General features: G+C 46.3%; 1 protein-coding gene across 2 annotated transcripts; it reads right to left on the reverse strand.

Moving 5' to 3' along the window:
* On the reverse strand, nucleotides 1-22,233 carry LOC128299385 (ABC transporter G family member 23). Of its 2 annotated transcripts, none has more exons than XM_053035337.1 (9): nucleotides 22,150-22,233; nucleotides 21,019-21,227; nucleotides 2,997-3,243; nucleotides 1,979-2,920; nucleotides 1,685-1,901; nucleotides 1,445-1,622; nucleotides 1,192-1,378; nucleotides 848-1,113; nucleotides 1-780 (listed from the first exon to the last, which is right to left on the reverse strand). In XM_053035337.1, the coding sequence occupies exons 3-9, from the start codon at nucleotides 3,236-3,238 to the stop codon at nucleotides 479-481; spliced, it is 2,334 nt and encodes a 777-aa protein (XP_052891297.1). In that variant the 5' UTR covers nucleotides 3,239-3,243; nucleotides 21,019-21,227; nucleotides 22,150-22,233; the 3' UTR covers nucleotides 1-478. The 2 variants fall into 2 exon arrangements, with proteins under 2 accessions (XP_052891297.1, XP_052891298.1); XM_053035338.1 differs by lacking the exon at nucleotides 22,150-22,233 and adding an exon at nucleotides 21,817-21,868.
* Between the last annotated feature and the right edge of the window lie 696 nt (nucleotides 22,234-22,929).

Below are 22,929 nucleotides of genomic sequence, written 5' to 3' on the forward strand. Positions count from 1 at the left end.
TATTAAATTCCTTTATCCTGCTTAATCTACCAAAACATGCGCTTATCCCGCTTTTCGTACGATCTAACCAAAAGAGCAATTTGAGACGCACAGTGTAAACGTACAGTCAAAGCTACCGAATGCTGAGTAGGGTCATACGTTATGAGGAGAACGGTCGATGGAGAATGATATAAATATAGACATGCTAGCCTACGCACACCCCCTTGTTGTCGGAGGTGTCGATTTGCCTACGAAGAGATATGCCATTCCGGTACCGTCTAGTGCACGCTTCAGTTCTTCTTTAAGGATAGATAACCTACCTACCCCGTTGGGACCGTCAAATGAAATGTATTCTAGACCAGCCAAAGACAAAAAAAAATAACCTAAGATATAAACCCCCGTCTGACTAAGCAACCCCCGATTTGGTGGGCAGTAGGGCTCGTTTGGAGCGGTGTCCACCATCACGAAATTTAGATGAAACCTTTCAGGATGAAGCAGCTTATCCCTTCTTGAACTTGAGCAACAGTATGCTAATGGTAAGGAAGATCACGATCCAGATGGCGGTCGAGGCGAAACCGATGTACACGTTCGGGTCCTCAATTAGCCAGCCACGCTGCAGTATGGAGCGTAACGATTCGGTCGATTTGGTGAGTGGCAGAAAGACGGAGAACACACGGACGAGCGGATGCATGCCTTCGATCGGCCAGATGATACCGCACAGCATGACGATCGGCAGGAAGCTACCCATCGCCATATACGTAGCCGAGCGTTCATTATCACAGGAGCAGGATACGACGAAGCCTGTATGTAGATGGACAATATTAGTACAGCGATACTTTGCGGATGGTAATTTTGCATGCGTACTGACCGAAGCACATGCCACAAAGACCGGTCAGGATGGTGAGCAGTATAACCCACACGATGTCGCCTCGGTTGGTGAGGTTAAAGACGGAGAAGCTAAACACCATGACGAGCGCTGTCTGGAAGCACATCACCAGGAACTGGGTGGTAACGTGGGAGAAAAGAATCTCGATACCGGTAATGCCAGAAACAAGGCAACGTTCCAGAATTCCTTCATTACGTTCGATCAACATGGCGCCAGAGGTTAGCGCGACCGAGAGGAAGAATATGATGCTGTGAATGGAAATAAAAGTATGGAAAATATGTTCAGCTTAACGTTCCGTCGCGTCTACTGAGCGTATTGGTGCCTACGTGAGAATAACACCAGGTGCGGCAAAGTCGGTGAAATTTGGTTTCCGATCACCGTACACGGGTTTGTTCCATTGGAACGGAATTCGCCCGTTCGATGGGTTCACGTCACAGTCCGTCAGTATGTTTTCGATAAAATCGAAGAAGGCGTACTGGATGTCCCGGTAGAGCAGTGTTCCTATTTGTTGATCTGTGAAAAAGGACAGAGCAGAAAATGTAAGTGGCGTGTCGGCCTACTGGGACGGTGTCGTCTTACTTGACATATCCATGGTAACGGCAAGATTTGATGCGTCTATTGTGAAATCGTCCACATCACGGCCTCGTTCGGTTCGATCCACGAGCGAATCGGAATAGTTCGAAGCAAATACCAGTGCACCCCACGCCTTTCCTCGACTCACTTCTTGTAACGCGTCGCTTTCGGTGGAAAAGAGCTCCTGTGAAGTGTATCTTGGTGAGTATACTGCAAACAATCAACATCTTCGCTCTCGATACTCACTATTACTACGCTTCTATTTTTTAAATATTCCATGTACCGACAGCTGAGCAAAGAATAGTTGCACCCGGGGTATACTGGACAGTCCTGGAGTCCGAAGCCTGCCTCCTCCAGCTCGTAGTTTGCAACGGCGAGCTTCAACCCAACGGGATCATGTCCGATCGCCCAGCAGAAAAGAATAATCTGTGCCACCGGTAGTCCAATGATGAACGCCATTACGCTGTGCAAGATGGAGAGTAAGATGGAGAGCAAGTTAGGTGTCTTCCCAGATGAAACATGGAGCGTCTTTCTACATACCCTACGTTACGCCACATCCAGAGGAAGTTTTTCCAAATTAACGCCCGCATATGGTTGGGCTTGATGATCTTCAAGTAGTCCACGAACGGCGTCTTCGTATCCTCTTCCGGTGGTAATGGTGGTGCTTGAATTTCTGGCGTAACCGCATCAGGCCCCCGAGATGACATGGATATGTTGTCGCCAAACTCTCCGGATATTTCGCCGTGATCTTCCTCCGGTGAAAGATCCAGCGCCGGATTGCTGATTGCCGGTATTCGCACATGCTCCACGACCTCCTGCGCGATCGACGATCGTCTTCGTTTGCCCATATTTTGCAGCACGGACAGCTTCAGAAACACGTCCTCGAGTGATTCCGCTTGGTACTGAGCTAGCAGGTCCGCGGGTGACTCCTCCGCCAGGAACTTGCCACCACGCATCAGTCCGATCACGTGGGCCTGTCGGGTTTCCTCGATGTAGTGCGTCGTCACGATGACGGTCGTATTGCCGGACTTGGTGATCTCCACCAGATGGTCCCATATGCTTTGTCGCAGTACCGGATCCACACCGACGGTGGGTTCGTCGAGGATGAGCAGCTCGGGTTCGTTCAAGAGGGCCGCCGCAAGACTCATGCGTCGCTGCTGGCCTCCGGAGAGGTTTTTCACGAACCGCGATGCGTTCGGGAGCTGCAGCAACTTGCACAGGAAGTCTGTCTTTTCATCCACCTGATCGGTGGTCATGCCGTAGATCCAGCCGAAGTAGATGAGCGTTTCGCGAATGGTGAACTCACCGTACAGTGCCACCTCCTGCGGCATGTAACCAACGCGCGGCCCTGGTACGCCGGAACCGCGCGAACCGGGCCGTCCACCAAGCACCCAAATCTCGCCGGAATTCAGCCTTCGCCGACCGACAATACACGAGAGCAGTGTCGTTTTACCGCAGCCGGATGCACCCAGCAGCCCATAGCTAGTGGTCAATGGTGGTGGAAAAGGGGAAGATAATTAATCACGAGCTAATAAACGAGCAGCGGTACAATGCTTACATCGAGCCTTTGGGTACCGTCATGTTCAACCCGTCCAGGATGACGTTCGGGTTCCTTTTGGTGCCGTAGATTTTGTGCGCCCGTCGTACGCAGACTGCCTGCTGTCGGCGAATGGCCACGGTGGAGGGTTGCGACATGAACATTTTTCGTTTTGCCGCAAGGTCAAAATCTGTGTCGGTGGTGGCGGACGTCTGGCCACTACCGGTCGCAACCGGTGGAATTCCTTCCGATTCTGCGTCCATGGTGACTGTGAAAAAAGACTGTGAGAGAGAATGAAAGGAAACACAGCACTGTGTTAGTACTTGCCGTACCGAATGGTGGGCCATTGTAAATCTAAATAAAGCGATTCTTTACGTAACAGATCGGACAAACAAGACGTGTCTATCCCAATCAGAAAATGTGTACTTTGAGCTTGGGACAGTTACCACCATGTTTCGCAAACTTTTACGCAGCGAATTTATTTGACATTCGGTACGCCAAATGCGCATCCATTTATCGGCTGCGGTTCCCGCTGTAGTGATTCGTGTTTGTGTTGTGTAAATGAAGGCTGTTAATGGAATGGCCCCCATCGCACATCCCACTGGAATCTCGCCCGTGCCTAACAAACACACCCAACGTTCTGATTATCCTTCCACGGCGCATCGAGCGGAACGTTTGTGTGTGTTTTTTTTTTCGTTGGCAGTTTTGGGTGCGATGCAATTTGGTTGATGGGGGCAAGCAGGAGGAAATATCTATTTAATTGCCGTTAATGAAGCTTGACGCGGTGTTTGTATGTTTGCTCGTGCAGCTTCAACGAGCGAAATCCGCATTAACTGCATTAATGCAAATATCATTCTGTGCGGGAAGCACATCACCAGCACCACCACCGTGCTTCGCGAGCTGTCGGAAGCAGAGTCGAAACAGTTGGTACGCAGGAAATCAAAGCGATTTGGTGTATTTATTCGATTGTTATCGATACAGGATTATTATTTTCTTTTCGTTTGTGTGTGCCATAGGGAACATCGATAGCTTTTATCGCTTACAATGTTTAGCAGGCGTGGAAAAATGAAAAACGATATTTGAATGCAGTTTTATGGCGGCGTTGCAGTGTTATGGGGTATGTCGGTTTATTGAATGTGAATTATGCTGCTTTAATTGATTTAGTAAAAACTGGAATATGCAATAAATCTTTTTACGTATGCGGTTATGTTAGGTAAGATCCCTTTTTTTCCGGAGCAGGATTAATCCACGTTCCAGAGGCAGAACTGGATCAACTCCTATTTAGGTATTTCATTTGCGGGGTATTTAACTATTTAGGGACAGTAAACGAAGGGTGGAGCGGTCCTGTCGTGTTGAATTGATTCCGCTACCAAATACATAACTGGGACCCCTCCTCAATGACGTAACGATACATCATTTCCGTCTCTCAGCAAACCAATAGATCCTCAAATAAACTAATAAACAATCTTCAAACTTCCGTGGTAATTTACGCTAGCAGCCCTGGTAGACTGGTAGACTGTAATAATCTCCAAGAAAACTAAGGCTAACACCAAAGAATAGTGCTAAAATACCAATAGAAAAATGTTAGAAATCTCGGAGATATCCTCAATATTGCATTCAAATGCTGCGAAAAACCCCAATACTAAAATCGATTTTATGTTAAGAATATCATTGAAAAACAATTGGAAAACTCGTAGGAAAGTTCCATAGAAATCTGTGAAAATTGCTGCTGTCGAATGGCTGTTAGATATCGTATGGAAAATTGAGGAAAACTATCTTAAAAACTGCTTAAAATTGATAAAAAGTGAGCGTTTTCACACCGTGGAACACTACGAAGAAAATCCTATGTGTTACTTCAGTGTTGGCTTCCGTATCAACTTGACTTCAACTTGATATTTCGGAAGCTAACAACGGAGTTTTCACCGGAGTTAACACTAGTGTTAACTTTAGTGTTAACACCGGAATATTCCAGAATCAGATCCGAAGTCCCAGCCGTGAGTGTGAATGTAAGCCAGTAGACAAAAAGCCTCTGTAAAAAGGAATTTGAAAAAATAACTGGAGTCGAAAAATCTAGTCACCGAAGCCAAAACCGACTGCGATTAATTCAATTCCTACGAATCCGGAGTCGACTCCGTATTTTGTCGGAGAAGATTTCGGATTTACGGTTTTGAAGACAGATCTCCCATAGCTAGTTTTGGTATTTTTATCTGTGGTTCATTATGGCTATGAAGTTCACGTATGGAAAAATACAAAATTTAAACTTGTGAATGCTATTCATCCTTTGCTAAATAAATTTGTTTTGTTTGTCGGTTCCAAAAGGGTTCAAAGCAATCCCCTAAAGTTCATAGGTCATAAAATGTGATCTATGCAATTTTATAGCATGCTTTCTGGCTTTTGAAGAGATATTCCATCCTAGCATGAATATGAATGTCCTTATTAGAAACAATCACCCCAAAATTACCCAAATGTGCACATGTATCCTGTAAAACCACTCCGCTTAAACAACCCCCGTGACCAGCCCAAACGACTGATTGAAGTGACGCCAGAATCAACTTCTACCACTTCGAGAACATACCAACGCTACCACCCTCTCTGGGGACAGCACAATACCGACTGCTGGTGGCACGGAAAGTTGAGCCTCTTTTTGTAAACAAGAATGTGGCATTGTTTTACAACACACTTGCACTTGCAGAGGGCAAAAATCCACGGTTTTGCGGCCGTAATCCGGACGATTGCAAACGCGCAAGGTTGCTGGCCAAACTGCAACGATGCAGCACGCTAGGGCACGTTAAACTTTAGCGTGTGAGATAGAACTCGAAACTTGCGCAATCGATGCGGTGGTTTGGAAGTGGAAGGCGTGTGTGTAGTAACCCACCGAACCGAGAGTACAAAATAGTTTCCATTGCACGCCCGCCAGTGTGAAAGTGGTGTTGTTTTTTGTTGTGGTGCAGGTGTTCTTTTGCCAGGTTTTGAAGGTAGGAAAATGTTCCGCTATTTTGCATCACCATAGTGCGTACCGATGGGGCAAGATGGTGTGGGAAAATTCTAGAAATTAGTGTAAGTGTTGGTCGATGGACGATGTTTGAAGACCTTAGAATGGGGGTTCGAATGAATGGTTGAATGGTCAAGTTGAGCAATTGGTTAAATACTGTGCACGGGGGCTGCATGGTTAAATTAAACACATAAACGATCACGTTGAGAGGACAGGGCAATGCATACAACAAATGCTTCATCAAGTCAATTAAAAAAAAAACTGGTGTTCTGCTTTACTGAATAACTATCAGAAATTTTTAAACCTTAAGAACAACATAAATGGATGTAATGGAATTGCTGGTTACATGGATCACCACAGTCTCTACCCTTCGTAATCTTCGTGCACATTTTCGTGATCTTGCAAACATGATCACCAACTTTATATCCTTGGAGCTTTGGAGCAGTTTTGGAGAACTAAGCTTGATAATTCTCGATAATTTTGATTTATTTGGAGCATTGTTGATCATTTTAACATATTGAGTTGATACACTGGTGGTATTATACATAATCTTTAAAATGTTTATATAATTATGTAGGTGTAGCTGCAATATTGCACAAATAATAATAAACATTCAATCGTCATAGTGATGATAGAATCAAAAACATGAAAAAATAAAAACCCATCCGGCCATGCCACCGCCCAGCGTAGAGCGAAGTAAAATGTCTTCCCAGCCCGTCTCACTCGGACAAATTAATATCTGAACGCTAACCCCGAGCAAAACTGCCAATGAGTTTTATTCCCCCATTGCTTCTCCAATGCAATGGGCTCAATTAACATTTCGTATTTAGGAAGTTAAACCATTTAGAGTAAAAAAATCACACGCACTTAATTAAATTCTTCAATTATTTGGTCATTTTTTATGATAAAAAATTGTTAAAGCAACGTGAAGGATTATTCAAAACACAATCTTAGAAAAGGATATAAGATGGGCGAACAAATTGAGTATTTTTTTGTTGTAAATACTCATGAATAAAGCACCATCATTACGCTGCAAACTCATCAAAGATAATGGCTAAACAGTATGCTAAGCGAGTGGCATCACAACTTTTACCAATAAGAACAGGCAATCAATTTATTAGTTCGAAATTAGTTTGATGCGATAGCTTACAGCGATTGGAGGGGAAAAGGAAGCGAACTTTTCTGCGCCGCATATTTCACCCGATATTCAAATGTATTCCGTAGCCACTACCGCCAGCAGTACGCCGTAGTACATATGTACTTGGAGAAACTTAAAATCAAATACTGATGCGCATAGCCGACCGCACTTCATCGGCGGAATGCTTTTGAGAGTTCTGCGCGGAGGCGGTTTTTTTTTCCTTGTATTTGCTTCCTTTTCCATCCAATCGAATATGCATTACACGGCAACCGGGTGCACGGCACACCGACCCGCGGACAAGAAAGGGGAAGGTGGTAGAGAAAGCAACGGCCACGGAAGTCTAACATTCTGGGGCCCGCGTGGATCGTGGCAAAACGATAATGCTCAGCGGCGCGTTGGCAGCACCGTCATCGTTTTGCTGCGCGGAAAAGGGAAAAGTTTTTTAATTGAATTAAATCGTGTTTCCGCACCCACGGGGTACGTACGGTTTTCGGATGGAAATTGCATGTTGTGTGGCTTTGTGCAGCTCTGGCAGTTCGTGCCAGTAGGATGGCCTGGACGGGTTGGGTTTGTGTGTATGTCGCGCGATTAGTTGTAGTTTGGTAAAGTTGGATGATTGATACACACGGCAATGCGGCCCCGAACGGCCAAAAGGATACGGCCACTCTCTGGCTCGTGTAAAGGGTGGAAAACTACTGACATTAAGCTGTCCCCCACATCGTCGGTTCGCAATGCCACACGGCAATGGGTGACTTGGGATGGCTATTGGGCAGGGGTTTCATTCATCGAACAAGGCAACAGTTCAATGTCACGATCATACGGTACCGGTTATGTAAATGGTCCCCCGGTGTATGTGAGCGAGGGTGCGAGACACGTAATTAGCCGACCCCCGTCAATGGGTTGCAGGTGTCGTAGGGGCCGTCTAATATTTACGTCTTGATTTTTTTTTTATTGCATCGGTTCGGATCAATCTCGCACCCTTGTGCGCGGCATACACTGTTGACTATCGGAGCAATTATCTTTCCCTCCCTGGGTGGTTGGCGGTGTAATGCTAGCCACGGTCAGGGCTATCGTGACACCCACAGTTATCCCGCAACCGAATGGAAGCGAGCGCCAATATTAGACATTGACCCCTACGGAAAGGTGTCCACCGCTTCCCCAAACGGTTGTTGTGCACATTTATCGAATTAATTCGGCTAATTATCAACCTTTCTTACCCGACTGCCCGGGCTGAACTACGAACTGCGAGACTTCCGGCACGAGGCTCGCTGATGATATAGTGTCACCTCAGCGCAAGGTGCTATCCGTGGACGGTAATCCATTACCACGCGCACGATCTAAAACCGCGCAATCTTGATATTCGCGTTCAACTGGTCACGTAATGGGCCGACCGAAAAACCCCTGCATTCGGTGGATCCCATCGGATGCGCGGAGCAGCTTCGGTGGCCATTTGCATTTTCGGTGCCCATACCCATGGTGGGCGCTTTCGTGCCAGTGGGCCATCTTCTTTGCGTGACCCAATCGGTTTGGCTGCGTGCGACCGGACCGGACACTGCCGGTTGTCGTGCGGTTGACGAATGGCATCATTCCATTCGGAGAGGTTAAGCTAATTGACAGCAGTTTTCACTTAATGTGCCACACGAATTTTCCTTTCCCCGTTGCTACCGGGTGGGTAGTTTCGTTTCGTTCTGATGGCTGTACTTTATTTTGGTTGGAAAAGATGGCTCGTGTTGCGTGCTGCATTCTGTTCGATAGCACGAAATGGTTTTTTCTTTTAAAACAATCGCTTGATTAAATTAATTTGCAGACGTGTGCGATGTGGCGGGTATCGGAGACTGTCTGATGGTCACCAAATGGTTAAGTTCGATTGTAAAAATGAGAATCGTTTTTGCTGCAGATGTGAGACCCTTTGGGTGAACTATCGATACAAAACAAGTTTTCCAGCCTCATTGGCTGCCACGAACAGGATCAAGGGAACGAGTAAAGTGAATTTACGGCTCAATTCGATGTACCAGCACCAGCAGTACCGGAGCAAGTAGTGTACACTCACCAAGCGTCCCAGGCTGCGAAACGTCGTCACACACTGAACGTTGCATTGACGTCAATGACGATCGATGAGCAACGTGTAACCGGCACCTGGACATCGGTGGCAACGGTCGTTAAGGTAGTGTACCCGCAAGCGAAACACTTGGAAGCGACCAGAACGCATCGGAACTGAAGTGCTACCGGGTAGCTAACAGTCAGTAATTTTCCTCTTAATTTTGTAATTAAACAAGGCTGAGCCAAATGCGTTGCGGACGCGGTACGGATTTCACTGTGGACGGTTCGCTGTGGCGTTCATTGCAAAACAGAACGGAAGGTTTTTTTTCCAGGTTAGCTTTCTACGCTGTCGATGCTTTTCTGTGGGAAGCTTGCAGTAAGAAACACATGCACACAGAAAAAAATGCTTTTTATTTGCGCAAGCAGAAAGAATTTCATTTCTCGCGCGACGAATGCACATTTGCCGTATGAATGTATCCTAATGCAAAGCAAAAATGTACAACAAGCATGCTTATAATGCTTCCACCGCTAGGAAGCTACACACACACATTCCGCTGTTTCATTCATTTTTTGCCTGCATTTTCCTGCTTCATTCCATCGTTTGCCACCCACTCACGGGTACATACGGTTGATGTCTCATTAAGTAATTGTGCAGAAAAATGTAATTTAATCTATTTTCCTCTTCCTTCTGGCCGGTGCAACCGTTTGTAGGTGAGAAAGTGCATTTTAAATCGTTTTATGTCTGGCCTGCTGCATTCCTTTTGAAGGTTTTGAAGGTAAGGATGTCGGGTTTTTCTGTGAGGATAGGCACGCCTGAGTGTTTGATGCGGTGATAGAGATTAAAGTTGAGGGCATTGAATAAGGGATAGGCGTTAAGGAATCGAAGCAGCCTGTTGCTGTTTACCTTACTTTAATCAGTAAATTTTTCAAATATGGCAGAATGAATGTTTACTTTAAAATAAATCCACTTAACACAGATTGTTGAAACAATAGGAATGCATTGATGGTGAATCATGGTTACCATGGTTACAAACATCCCGTGTACGAGACGACTAATAAGGACCAACGGTAGGTACTCTTTAAGAAACATGCCATGTGGAAAGATGGTGGTCCGCTGCAACCGCTGCAGTGTGCAGTTGGAAATGAATATTTGAGGAGACTTCCAGGGCTCCCGTGTGTTGCCTGGTGTGAGGTGTGAGCTGTGTCCCATGTGCTGCTAGATGAGAACGAGCGGAGGAAAAGCCCACAAGTCGGTAAGTCTCCGTAGCTTCATTGTGGTTTACCACGCAGGAAGAGGACAGAAGTCATGCACCCGTATGCTGCCACCCAGCGTCCAATTGTGGGTCACTTCACCGGAACTAACCAGCATGGTCGTTTCTCTGCGAGTGAAATGATTGGGCCACACTTTACACGCTGCTTACTGCAAAGGTTAACACTACGTGTGGTGTACGAGGGAGGTTTTTTTTTTGCGCCGTACACTTTATTATTTCATTAAACATGAGTTTTTGGTTTCACTGTGTGGTAGCATCAAGATGGAAAAAGTGTAACAGGACTGAAATGGTTGATGTACGAAATTCCGGAAAGTGTATCTCCACAAGCTGTTCTTACTAAACGTCCACATAATCATTTAATTGAATATGGATTCTTTGAAGTAATATTTTACTTAATTTTATTTATATACTTCTGTTTGTCCGCCTCCACAACTTCAAGTCACCAAGCATTACACTGTCAAAAGGGAGTCACATGCGTGATTTGTTTTATTTCCAGTTCCCATGCGGCGTACAGTTCAGCGGGGTCGCACTTGTTTCTGCAAAGTGCCACCGATGACGCCACACATCTCATTATGTTCCTGCTAATAACATTTGCATCATACATGTTGCTTATTTACTCCCACTGCATTATGGGGTTCGGATTGCATGGCCACCGCAAGAGAAGAAGGCACACCGAAAGTCCTTCACGGGTCAAGACTCTTGGGATTTTGAGTGGTTCGGTGTTACACGGCATGGAACACATTTGTGGTAAGTGTTAGTGATCTCTCTTTTCCCTGCCTTTTTGCACCCCGCAGGACGTACCATGGTGAGCTAGCTCATTTTCTGGCTAGCGTTTTGCCCTTTTTTTTGCATTTCGGAGTTGAAGCAATGCTGCTCCAGAAACACTCCCACCGCGAACGGGGCTCATGCATATGCAAATGACATCCTGAGCCCCGGCGGTGAATACCTTGGACCAGGTCGGATGGCTGGCGCTGACGACCGTGGACCATTTGTTTTTGAGCGCGCTGAATCGTCAGCCGAACTTGCACTCTTTGGCCACGCGCCTGAAGATGGTGGTTGTGGAGAATGCAAGAAAAGAAGAGAGAAATTTAGAAAAAAATCACACACACAAAATGAACACCCGAGTGCAAGTGCAATGGGTCGTTGCGGGCGTGGTGGTTTGCACTTGCAATGATTGGCTTCTCGGTGCTAAGTTTTATCACCGTTCGTGATGCACGTGGCTTCGGAAGGAATAACAAAACCAAAGCAAAAAAAAAACCCAACCAAGGTATCTGAAACCTGTCTCGCCCAACTGCAAGCCAATTTGCATTGCTCACCTTTTGTACCCATTGCATGTGTTGCGCTTCTCAAGGGCGCTTCCCGCATGCCTGGTTGATTTAGTGCAGGTGGACGTGGAAGCAGTTTTGTTGGAAAGTTTTCTTTACCGTGTCACTGAACCTAGCCTGCCCTCCGGACCAGGGTGAAGGCCGTACGAATCAGGCAGGGCTCGATTTATGAGCTAATATTGTAATGCCGCATGATGCAGCTTCATTGGGGGAATTGGAGTTAAGGGGGAGTTGGAAAACCGATGAACGACGTCGGTGTATCGTCGCATCGAATGTGGTCGGTGGTGTTGTTCCGACCGTGGTTTCCCACCGAGCGCTGACCAAGAATGTAAGCTCATTTGATTTACACTCGAAATTCATTACCGTTTCATTCGCTTCCATATCGGACGGGGCCAGGGCAGTGGGAAATGGAAAGTGTTGGGCTCCTGCAAGCCAACTCCAACTCCCTTTCCAGCAGCGGAGCGAGAGAAGCGACCTTGAACGTTTCAATGCCCTCCGATCGAAAGCCAAGCCGGTCAGATCGGCTGCGAATCGGCTTCACCTTCATGTGGCCGCGTCAGAAAGATGTTTAAAATTTGAAACATTATTATTAAACGTTGCATCACCTGCACGGCACTGTAAGGAGCCGTGTGCTTCATGCAGCACACTAAAGGGAACACTCCCAAGCGACGTTTATAATGGTCGACCCGAAGTCAAGAAGTTGATAGATATTTACGCCGAAGCTGACATTGACCCGCTAGGTTCAACATTAAGTAAACGTTTTAATTGAACGGTAATGGTTGGTCCGATTCATGTAAGTGAAAATGCTGCCTAATGAATGGATCGTACAAGTAGGGTAAAGGGATTTATTTACCATCGCACGGTTGTAAGGTTAGGGAAATTGCACTTTAATATGTTAAAGTGGTGTTCTTTGCCAGTCTTTTAGAAGGAAGCAATCGTCAGCACTTTATCAGACGTCAGTAAAAAATATAAATTACATTTAAAAATGAAAAACAAATTGAAACAATTCACAAATCTGTCATTGTGATTATTTGACTGCAACATTGCAATATATTTTAATAATATTTGATAAGCAGTTGTGTGACAGTAACAATTTTCATCGACTTTAGGGATGCAGAGCTAAGCTAAGCTTTTAATGGACAAAATACTGATGAGTAAATAAATGATAGTTATTTATTTATTTTATTTGTAATTCTATTATTACGGCTTTCGCGGTATTCGAAATGATAGTTTAGTTAATTAAATAATCAAGATAAATAAAACTCCGATCTAAAACAATTGAAACAAAAGAGTGATTTCAAGGGAAAAAAATTCTATAGAAAAGTGAGAATTTTATATATTAATTACTATACATTTTAAATATCAATTTCAAACCTGAGTTTCATACAAATAATGGAAGAGGAAGAAAAACTCCCCGATTCAAACGAATCCAAAACGAATATGTCACCGTAAACACCTGATATGATGCTGCATTCAGATACAAGTGCTGTGTTTTTTTTTGTCTCGACCCATTTTTTGCCACCCGGCGGCCATTAATCTGATAGCACAACCGAAATCAATTAACTCTCTGCGTCCCCCCACGTCCGTGTTTGCTGTAGCCCGTGTGAGGGCCATTTTGTTTCGTTACATCCTTTTGGTTACCATTTCCTCCCGCCCCGCTTTGCGGATGGTTCGTAAAGGGGGCCATTTTTTTTTTTGCTCCAGGCTGCTAAACTGGCAACTTGCTAATGATTTTCTGACCATTTCGAGTTTGATTCATCGTCGATCCACGAATCCCACGCACTGGTCCCGCGTTTGCCCGGTACTGGTGGCGCTTTAAATGCTGTCGAAGATTAAAACTTAATTTGTTTCAATCTATCCGTGCGGAACCCGTGGCACACCAACGCAGGTCCGTTCGCTCCTGAAGGTATGCAATTCGTGCAGTGGTGGGCGAAGGGACGAATGCAATTATCCAACCGTGTCCGTATGCCGATCCTCGTTTCACCGTTTCACCGTGCCGATCGCGTTCTGAACCGGCTGCATCTGAACCCAATATTGCATATCGGTGTGGCGTGGAAAGGTGCGTTCTGTTTGATGTTTATGTTTGTTGTTTCGCTGTTGGTGTTATTGTTTGATTCAATTTGCGTTCCGTATTGTTCAAAAGTGACAACGCGAAAGCGAAAGAAAGCACAGCAAAATGTATCTGTGTTTGCGCTTGACAAACGCACACTATCGGTACGTGTTGGTTCGGTTTACTTTCCCCATTTTGTTTGATTTTTTTTAAAAAAAGGGCAGTACGTTTTCAATTCTGCTCCACATTAAAAAAAAACCCCGGTGACACAATACGTGCCACAAACGCCTGATAGTTGTCAATTGGTGAACCAGGCGGGTGTGGCTGTGTGTGTGTGAATGTAGGTGTATTTTATTCTTTTCATGTTTTATCGGAGCGGAAATTGACTTCAAGTACAATTATGCACTTATCCGACTCGACTCGCGATTTGTAGTGTTTGTAGTAACAAACAAAAAAAAAACGGTTGAAGTAGAGCTGATGTGCAAAAAATATCTTCACCATAGAACGCCAACGAAACGGTGAGCATCCGTGAGGTCGGTCAGTGTGTGGGAAATTGAAAAACGCGTCCGCCGCACTGATGACTCAACGGTTCGTGATTGATTCGATTTATCGATCGATTGATCATCCATCCGGCACACACACACACATTCGCGGTGTACCATCGACCGCGTCACATCCGGTAGGTTTTCCTTTTTGCTGAATAAACCAACAGCGAATGTGTGCTGGGGTAGGACAGAACACAACCATGTCCTTCGTATGTGAGAGTGTATGTGTGTGTGTGTGTGTGTGTGTGTGTGTGTGTGAGGAAATGAGCTGGAGGTCGCTTTCATGTTCATTTATAGATGCATTATACCAACGCCCAAACACCACGTCTGGATGTTTCACCGAGTGCGGCTACAAGAGTCATTAAATGTAAACTCTACCGCGCTTGATCGTTGCATGTTTAATAGCGTCAGCCTCGCGTACAGTTCCTGTGTGTGCACGGTTTAAAAGCATCGTGCTCTAGATACGCTCGCAGTGGTGGATATATGAAGGCATGTAGCGCATTGCTGATTGCACTCAATCTCGAACTCGTTTGTAGGGTTTTCGATTTCTAAAGAGGCGAAGAAGAGTCCTCGCGTACTCAAGCATCCGCCCGTAGGTGCGCATATACAGCATTGTTTGCACTTGTTGCACAAACGCACCCAATGAGCGGTGCTTTACCTTCGGTGGGTAGGAATGATTCTGGGAAAGCTTAAAATCGCCATAAAACACTCAAACAACAACCGAATGGTTATTGGTCTATCCCAAAAAAGAGATATATCACTGAAGGTCAGCAGAAGTTAGATCGCTGGGAATCTGCACTGTTTTCGAGGAAAAAAATTACCATCACCACAGGAAGAACATGCGCTACGTTTGGTTTGCTAATTTGTTTATGCAGAAGTAATCATCAGCAATCAGCAGCCGCATTATGAGCAAATCAGCAACCCGTTTGTCCAAACAGAACGCAGCGGTTAGCCTCAAATTTGGCCATCGGGTCGGGCGGCGCAAGCCTGGTAGAAATCACGTTGAGTTATGATATTATTCAACCACTGTTTGAGTACCGTACCGGGTGCCTAACCTTCAGCAAACAAGTGATCGAAGAAGCGGACGAGCGCAATAGGGAAGGAATACAAAATCTCCAAACTTTTGCACACGTCCAGTGTTGTCCTGCGCACGGCGACGGGCGAAAACTATTTACTCTTCAATTCACAGTTGGGCGATCGGTCAAGGTTTCGTTTTTTTTTTGCTACTGCTAATCGTGACGTCAATCACGGGAATCGAACGGTCACTCGTCGTCAGCCACTTGTTACTTTTTGACTGTACGGCAACATTGATTTTTCGGTAACCCTTAACGCGTTCTTCGTTTGCTTGTTCCGTGTACGTCACTTACCAGTCGGTGCTGGCGTTGAAGATGATGATTCCTAGTTTCGTCCGATTGTTTGCGATGGTAATGAGTGTTCGTTTTGATGCGTTACAACGAGATTGGGACCGGGTCGGCGCGGTGAGTTCGCAATTCGAATAAGAGCGGCATCATCTTCGCGGCGGTATTAAAAAATCGGTGAGCTTTGGTCGAAAACCCATCCACAAAGAAGCGCACCGGAAATCGCTTCGGAGAGCGTTTGTTAAATGGACCCTCTTCAAGTGTGGCAGTGTTGGTGATGGCGAAAGATGAAATACCACCAGTACCACATTGAATCAATCGTGCAAGGGTTACTGTTTGCTTTTAAGAAGTTATCCGCAAGAAGAAATGTTTGTTCGAGTGGTTACACACATTTTACACGCGTTCTGCGTGGTAAATGGATCGCACTTGAAACGAGGTCCTGGTAAGAGGGGTAATTTATTGTACGAAATGAGTATCCACTTTATTTAAAGTCGTCATGCACCAAATATTTGATGCGTTATACGTGTGTGTGTGGGTAATTTTTGCGAACATATTCATCCATGGCATCGATCTATCTTTGGGACATGAATGGTAGCGACGTCGGTTTTCACACAAACGGCCGGACCAAAATCCCATCTGGGTGAATTCACCATAGTAACAGGCTACGTGATAAAATAAGTCTAGTAAGCCAGAAATGCCAGGCATGATCTAAGTAGTAGGTCGTTACACCAAGCAGAGAGATCCATACATCCTGTTTGCAATAAGCAAACACACAGGAAAACGATCTCCAAATGGCCACAACCGCAGAGAGGACGACGAACCCCCATCCCTATCGCTACCTGTGACACTACCACAAATACAAAGAGATCAGGAAGTAACTAGAAAAATCAGGAGCTCCAAAATAGGTTGGCATCACGCTGGTGGATAACTCGAATAAAAAATAAATAAAAGACGCTGTGCTAAACCCCGCCGGGTCCAATATAGAATATACGTTTGGTGGGATTGACTTGCCGTACTGTATTATGAGCCACTCTTATTTACAGGTTTGTCAGCATTATAGCAATCTCATAACATCGATGTTTTTCAAAGAGTTTTTTAAATACCTGCAAAGACACCTTCAAGATGCTATACATTTCTTATTAATGAGAGAATGCTTCACTTGGTGGGATTGACTTGCAGTACTTTATTGTGAGCTGCTCACATCGGTTTACCAGCATTAAAGCTGGTTAATAATTTGGTGGTTTTCAGGAAATTCCATAAATACTTGCTACAATCTCATTCAAATGGTGAGTTAATGCTATTTCCAAGTTTGAAATTGGTTATGATCAAATACATTTCAGAGAACATTTAACTTTATATCAATAATTGGAATCGATTTAATTCAGAAAGGTTTATAATTAAACACTAATTATCTATTTACGATTTCGTACCCGTTACAACAATCAACTAAAACTAATCCTACATAATATTTGCACACGATTAGTTTGAACAATTTATATAATTACTTCCAATAATTAATCTCGAATTCACCATTCTATGCACACAGTAATAATCCCTCTGCTAAGTGAACTTTCCACCATTATTTGCTCACAAACGGGTTAACCAAACAAAACGGGTACGGGTAGGGTTTTCAATGCGATCAGCAAATAAAGGACTGGCGCCTGAATTCGATTACATCAATAAGTTTCGGCGAGGAATCCTTTGGTTTGGGCGCACCGACTGCACCGAAATTGTGAAACCGGCCCCGGTGAAGGTCGGGCCTTTGGTCGGGTGGTTGTGTTGGTTGCTTTGGTTTGTGTTGTGTGCGAATCGCCGGCGTACACGCCCGGCACACTTCATAGCCGACGGTAACAGTTGTTAATTGAGCCATTTGGCCAAACGGGTGCGTGGTGCAAATGGTTACATTGTTAAACAGTTCATTGTAATCATCCGAAATCACAATAGGATCTATTAATGATAATAATGAAAGCAGTGCGTTTTAGGTTGCGCACGAGAGCGAGGCGAGATTAGGTTTCGTATATGCCATCGCCTTCCCTTTGGGACATGCGGGCACTTTACATCAGCCACCCACCACCACCACGTGGTGCGTGTATGTGAGCGTGATGAAGGTTACTGCGTACGACAAAAGGCACCGAATGTGTGAATGTGTAGGTTTTCGGGCCGAAAATGTTTTCCGAGGTTTCCCCGAAAGCGCCCCCCGGGGCTGGTCGATGCAACCCTTGTGCAGCCCGGTCAGGCGCATCGCATCGGATTGCATTGGCTTGTTCGGTGGTTTGGGTTAATTACAAACCCGGGTACGGGGGCCAGGAGTGGCGCTCGTCGGTGCGATACGTGTCGCGCCCCATCGTTGCGATAGTGCGACGATGATCATCAGCCAGCATCCGATGCGATGGTCGTAGCAAACGATGCGTGCTGGTGTGAAAAGTGTGTGGCTTATTTTATGTGATGCCGAGCGCCCATTCCGCCGCGCATTGTGCCCCGAGGTGATGGGGGCCGCCGCCGCGGGATGTTCTGGTGCGCTATTGATGGTGCATCGTTTCGCGTAACGTTTATGTTGCGGCAACAACGCAAACGTCACGAGCGAGGGACAATTGTCGAACAGGTTTTCTCGGGCTTTCTGCCGTTTCCCCGTAGCCCGGCATGCCGTTCGGGGTTTTTGGAAAGCATATCGCCACCGTCGTGATAGCCATCAGCGGTACGAAACGCTGCATTTGACCCGGTTTGTTGCATCGATTGATTTGCTATTGTTGTCGTTGCAGCTGCAGCTTGCACGGGCCCGGGTGTGAAGCGACGGTGGCGGTGGCATGGTGTTACTTAATTATTTTGTGCAAGTCGCAAACCTTGTAGCATGCGGTAGAAGGTGGTACCGTTTCGTGCCTATCGGCACCATCAGGGCAGGATGGTACCATTACAAACAAAGCCCGTGCCGTTTGGTGGGCCCATCTTCTTCAGGCACATTGTTAACCACCGGGCGGAGGGGTTCACTGGCCCCGGGCAACGTAGCCGACTTAGTGGCCACACTTTCGCCGACTCATCAGTCGGTAATAAGTGATACAGGGTTTCCCTGCCTGCTTGGGCGAGCCCATTAAATGTTAAGACAACTCAGAACTGCACGGAACCATGCCAAGAGTCGGGTCGACTATTACGTTTGCTTAATTATGGCTCATTGTCACAACGTTGGTTCGATCGGCCGATTAGTGTACTGCATGCGAGACGTGCAGGTTAGGGTGTTGTCGTTTTCCACCGTGTACAAGCCATTCCATCCGGTACGGCTTTCGATCGATCAAACGCAAAACGCAAGGCCACAATTACGACAAATCTGTGCCGTGGATGTCATAGGGGTTATGACATTGAAAAATTGATCATTTAGAGGACGAACGCGGGCCAAAGCAATGGCAAACGTGTGTGTGCGTGTGTGCATGTGTGTGTGCGTGTGTGAGAGTAGGAAAGATAACAGGTGTACCAGTCCCAGGGAGTGAGCGAAACGGAGCGAACTAGAGTGGGACGGGAGAGTGGAATCTCACGTCATCATCCAGTGCGCTAATCAACTGGAACTAATAATTGGTAGGTTGGTAGCCTGTCTATCGCCGCGTCGGTACAGGGCGGTTATGATGGCCATCGGTAAGCCCTAGTACCCGGTATTCCGGTAGCCGGAAGTGTGCTCGACAAATTTTAATTACCTGCTCGGAATTGCCGGCGAGGTGAGCAAAAAGGACAAAGTGCACCTCGCTAATGGTTTTTCGTGTTTTTTTTTTATTTACTCTGAAGCTTTCGCGGAACCATCGCGCACGGGAGGTGGTTTTCATAGTCTGTACTTGCGGTTACGGAATGTTGTAAATGTACATTAACACTTGATGAATGTTTGTACCGAGAAATGGGAAATCATTTACCGATTGGTAATTAAATATTCAAGGTTAAATGGGGGATGGGGGGCCATTCTGACATTTGAAATCGTATGAAAGGGCCGCGCGGGTAAGATGCGCCCTTGTCGCATAAAATTATTGGAACAAAAAAAAAAAAAGGAACAAAAAGTCGTTAAATTATACCAAAACAAGTTTCACCGATGTTGTTTGTTTGCCCGAGAACGGTCGGCAGAAGAAAATTCCTTTCCGAACATATCCGGCACATGGAGTCCAAACATGTTCTCCTTTACGAATACGATATCCCCAAAACTTGTTCCAAATATCGCGCAAATATGGATGCCAATGCCACGCGGCAGACCGGATGCCTCGCTGTGACTTCACGGACACCACTGGCACCGGGCCCTAGTTCGATGACCGGTCCGATAAAAAGCTTCCCAAACCGGGTAACACACAATCCCAAACTGGTTTGACTAGAATGTCAAAATTGGCCAGGCTAAACACTGATTGGCATCTCGTGCATGAAACGATCCCGTTATGACATAAGAGGGAAGATTTTAGCATCCCCCACACACACACACACACACGCGCGCGCGCTAAACACGCGGCAGTTCTAATTCGAATCTTTCGATCGGGTTCGTCGCTTGTTGTGTAGTGGAAGTTACTACCAGCCGTCGCTCGTGCGATCGTTGCGCGACGAAGAATCCGGTTTGTGTGCATGATTCGGAAGCGTTAACCGTGCGGTTGAGCGGATGAGCCACTGTGGAAGTTTTCTCGATCTGGCTGCCCGGGGGAGGGAAAATACGCTTGCGAAGCTTGCGCACTCTGCGCACCTGAGCGGTAAATTTATGACGCATGGTTACCATGTATTGCGCAGCCGTTCGTTCTCTCCCTTCCGCGATGGTTGCCGCTCGCCTAGGCCGGCCAACTAGAAAGCCACCGTCGAAGGTTGGCCACACTGAACGGCCGTGAATTTGTGCTCGATGGCGGAAGCCGAATCCGATCGAGCAGCGGTCGGTCAGTTTCGGTAGTAGCCTTTCGGATTTTGCTATACCACCATCAGCCGATGCGTGCTGTGGTTGGATGGTGGTTGCTTTATAAATGTTTATAGTTTTTGGCAAAACAGATTGAGGGGTTTACATTAATAATTTATGACTTGCATCACCGTGGTATGTAGCTGTCTTCCCCAACCCCATTGAGGATGATTCAACAGTACGTTTTCGATCGGGATATGAAATTTCAGTGCAGCATCACTATTCACTTCATATGCGCATGTTGTAAACAAGGAAACAATGCTTCATCGTCCCAATTAGTGGTACGTGAATGATGATACAATAGTGATACATTCTCTGCATTGCTTGGGGGTGCATATTTATCGTGTTTTTCGCCACCACTAACACTGGAAGCGGTGCGCCTTAAGCGAAGAAAACTAACCCCGTTTCGGGGGGTTTTGGGAAAGCTTACCTTTTGTGCCGTTACACTTCCTCGCCTTCTATTGAGGCGGTTTTCTTTTATGAAATGATGCACACCTGCAAGAAACACACTGAACACTGAAACGCACCCAAACTGAAACGCACACACACACGTGAAACACGGACACGGTGTGTTTTCTTTTTTCCGGCAGCAACACTTGATAAACTTCACCCTGGACCCGGTGTCCGGCACAACAGCACCTACGAATATAAATTTATTACTCCACTTTCCTTTGCCGCACGGAATTTGCTTTAAATGATTTTCATTTTCTATGATGGTTCAGCTGCAAGCCACTATCAGGCCGATACGCGACTTAATGATGCCAACGTCCGGTAACGCATAGGAGCGTTCAATTTTCCTTTCGGCTGGGCACTGTGAGCGTGCATTATTTGGCCACCGAAAGAAAGCACCCGAAGAAAATGAACCAGGTCGTGGGGGTTGTTAATTTGAGGAGGGTGCAAAGGGGTAGATATCTACCCGGCGCACAGATCGGTTGGTGCCATATTCAAATCATAAATCGATGATTACACCCCAACGCGACGGTACGATTCGAGCGGTTAGTTGTGGTGCGTTTGGTGAAGTTCTCGCACTGCGGCATGCGGCTCGTTAGTGCGTCTCGTTAGCGCATTACAGGCCGGGTAAAGTTTCATGCCGCAAAGCGATTGTGTATACCGTTCTGTTTAGCGCACGGTGCAGCACGCTAATCAATCGGCAAGATGTGAATTATATGGCAAACATTTTTCGCTTCAAGCACACGCTAGATACGCTGTTCCGTATCGATTAACCTACACCGAAGATCGCACTAGAAGCTGGGCACTTTGCTTCTGTTTCTGGCCTGCACACTCGATCACGCTAACGGCGTGAGAACGTTCACCACGCTGGCTAGCGGGTGCGGTGTAATGGAACGTGAGCTATTATTAGTTGAGCCCTTCGATCCGAACAGGTGTTCGTTCGTTTCCGGATGGAAGTGGAATTTTCGTTGTCTTTGCCCTTTGGTAGCACCAACAAAGGTAGCAGCGCACAGCAACAATAAAACGCGGAAAAAAAGATTCTAATATCACACTGCAGTTAAAACGCCAAAAGCTTGGAAAGCTTACGGGCGATCGAGAACCGTTTGCTTACACTTTGACTATTACTCAATGATCAGGAGACTTGCGTTCTGGCGAAGAAACGAACCCCAGCGCGCAGCGCGTACAGACAGTCGACCGATCGCGAGCGAATTCGAGTGGGAACTGGGCGGTGTAGATCGCGCCTTGGTTGCGCGTACCGTGATCGCGAAAAAAAAAACCCCCCGCGCGGCGCTCGGTCGGCGGAGCGTTAATGATGTGCGGTGGAGGGTGGTGGATGTCTGGCGGGCGAAAATCACTCGATCAGATCGAACGCGAATACTGCTGCGTCATGAGCTGTTTGTGAGTCCTCTTCACCAGTCGGCTGAGGTTACCGCTTGATAATGACCATGCGCAAAGGTGTGTAAGTGTGTGTGTGGTTGCGTTTGGTGGGAATTAGTCGGGCGAGAGTGTGTACGCACGTTAGTCATCTTCCTGTTAGGTCGGCTTCCGGGAGGAGGATGTGCCTAACTTTCCGTTCGGCTGAAATGCACCATCACCACCACCATCCAACCTAAACGGTTTCGTTGCATTTCCATGCAGGTGTGTAGGTGCATGGTGCCGGAGATTCCGTTGCTTATGCAATGGGAATCATTTTCTAGAAGCCTACGCCTGACGTAGGGCGCTACTGTGCAGGGATAAACCGGTTGGTGAGTTTGTGCCTTGGTGGAGTGGCGCTGAAAGTAATAGCGCCGTATAGTAGTAGTAGGCGAGTGAATGTCGTGTGAAGTGTCCAAGGTCAGTTCGCAGCAAAAGCAGGAAGCCGATGGCCATTATGTTGCGGAATTTGACATTG

Source organism: Anopheles moucheti, chromosome 2, assembly GCF_943734755.1.
Source record: "Anopheles moucheti chromosome 2, idAnoMoucSN_F20_07, whole genome shotgun sequence".
Classification (NCBI taxonomy): Eukaryota; Metazoa; Arthropoda; class Insecta; order Diptera; family Culicidae; genus Anopheles; species Anopheles moucheti.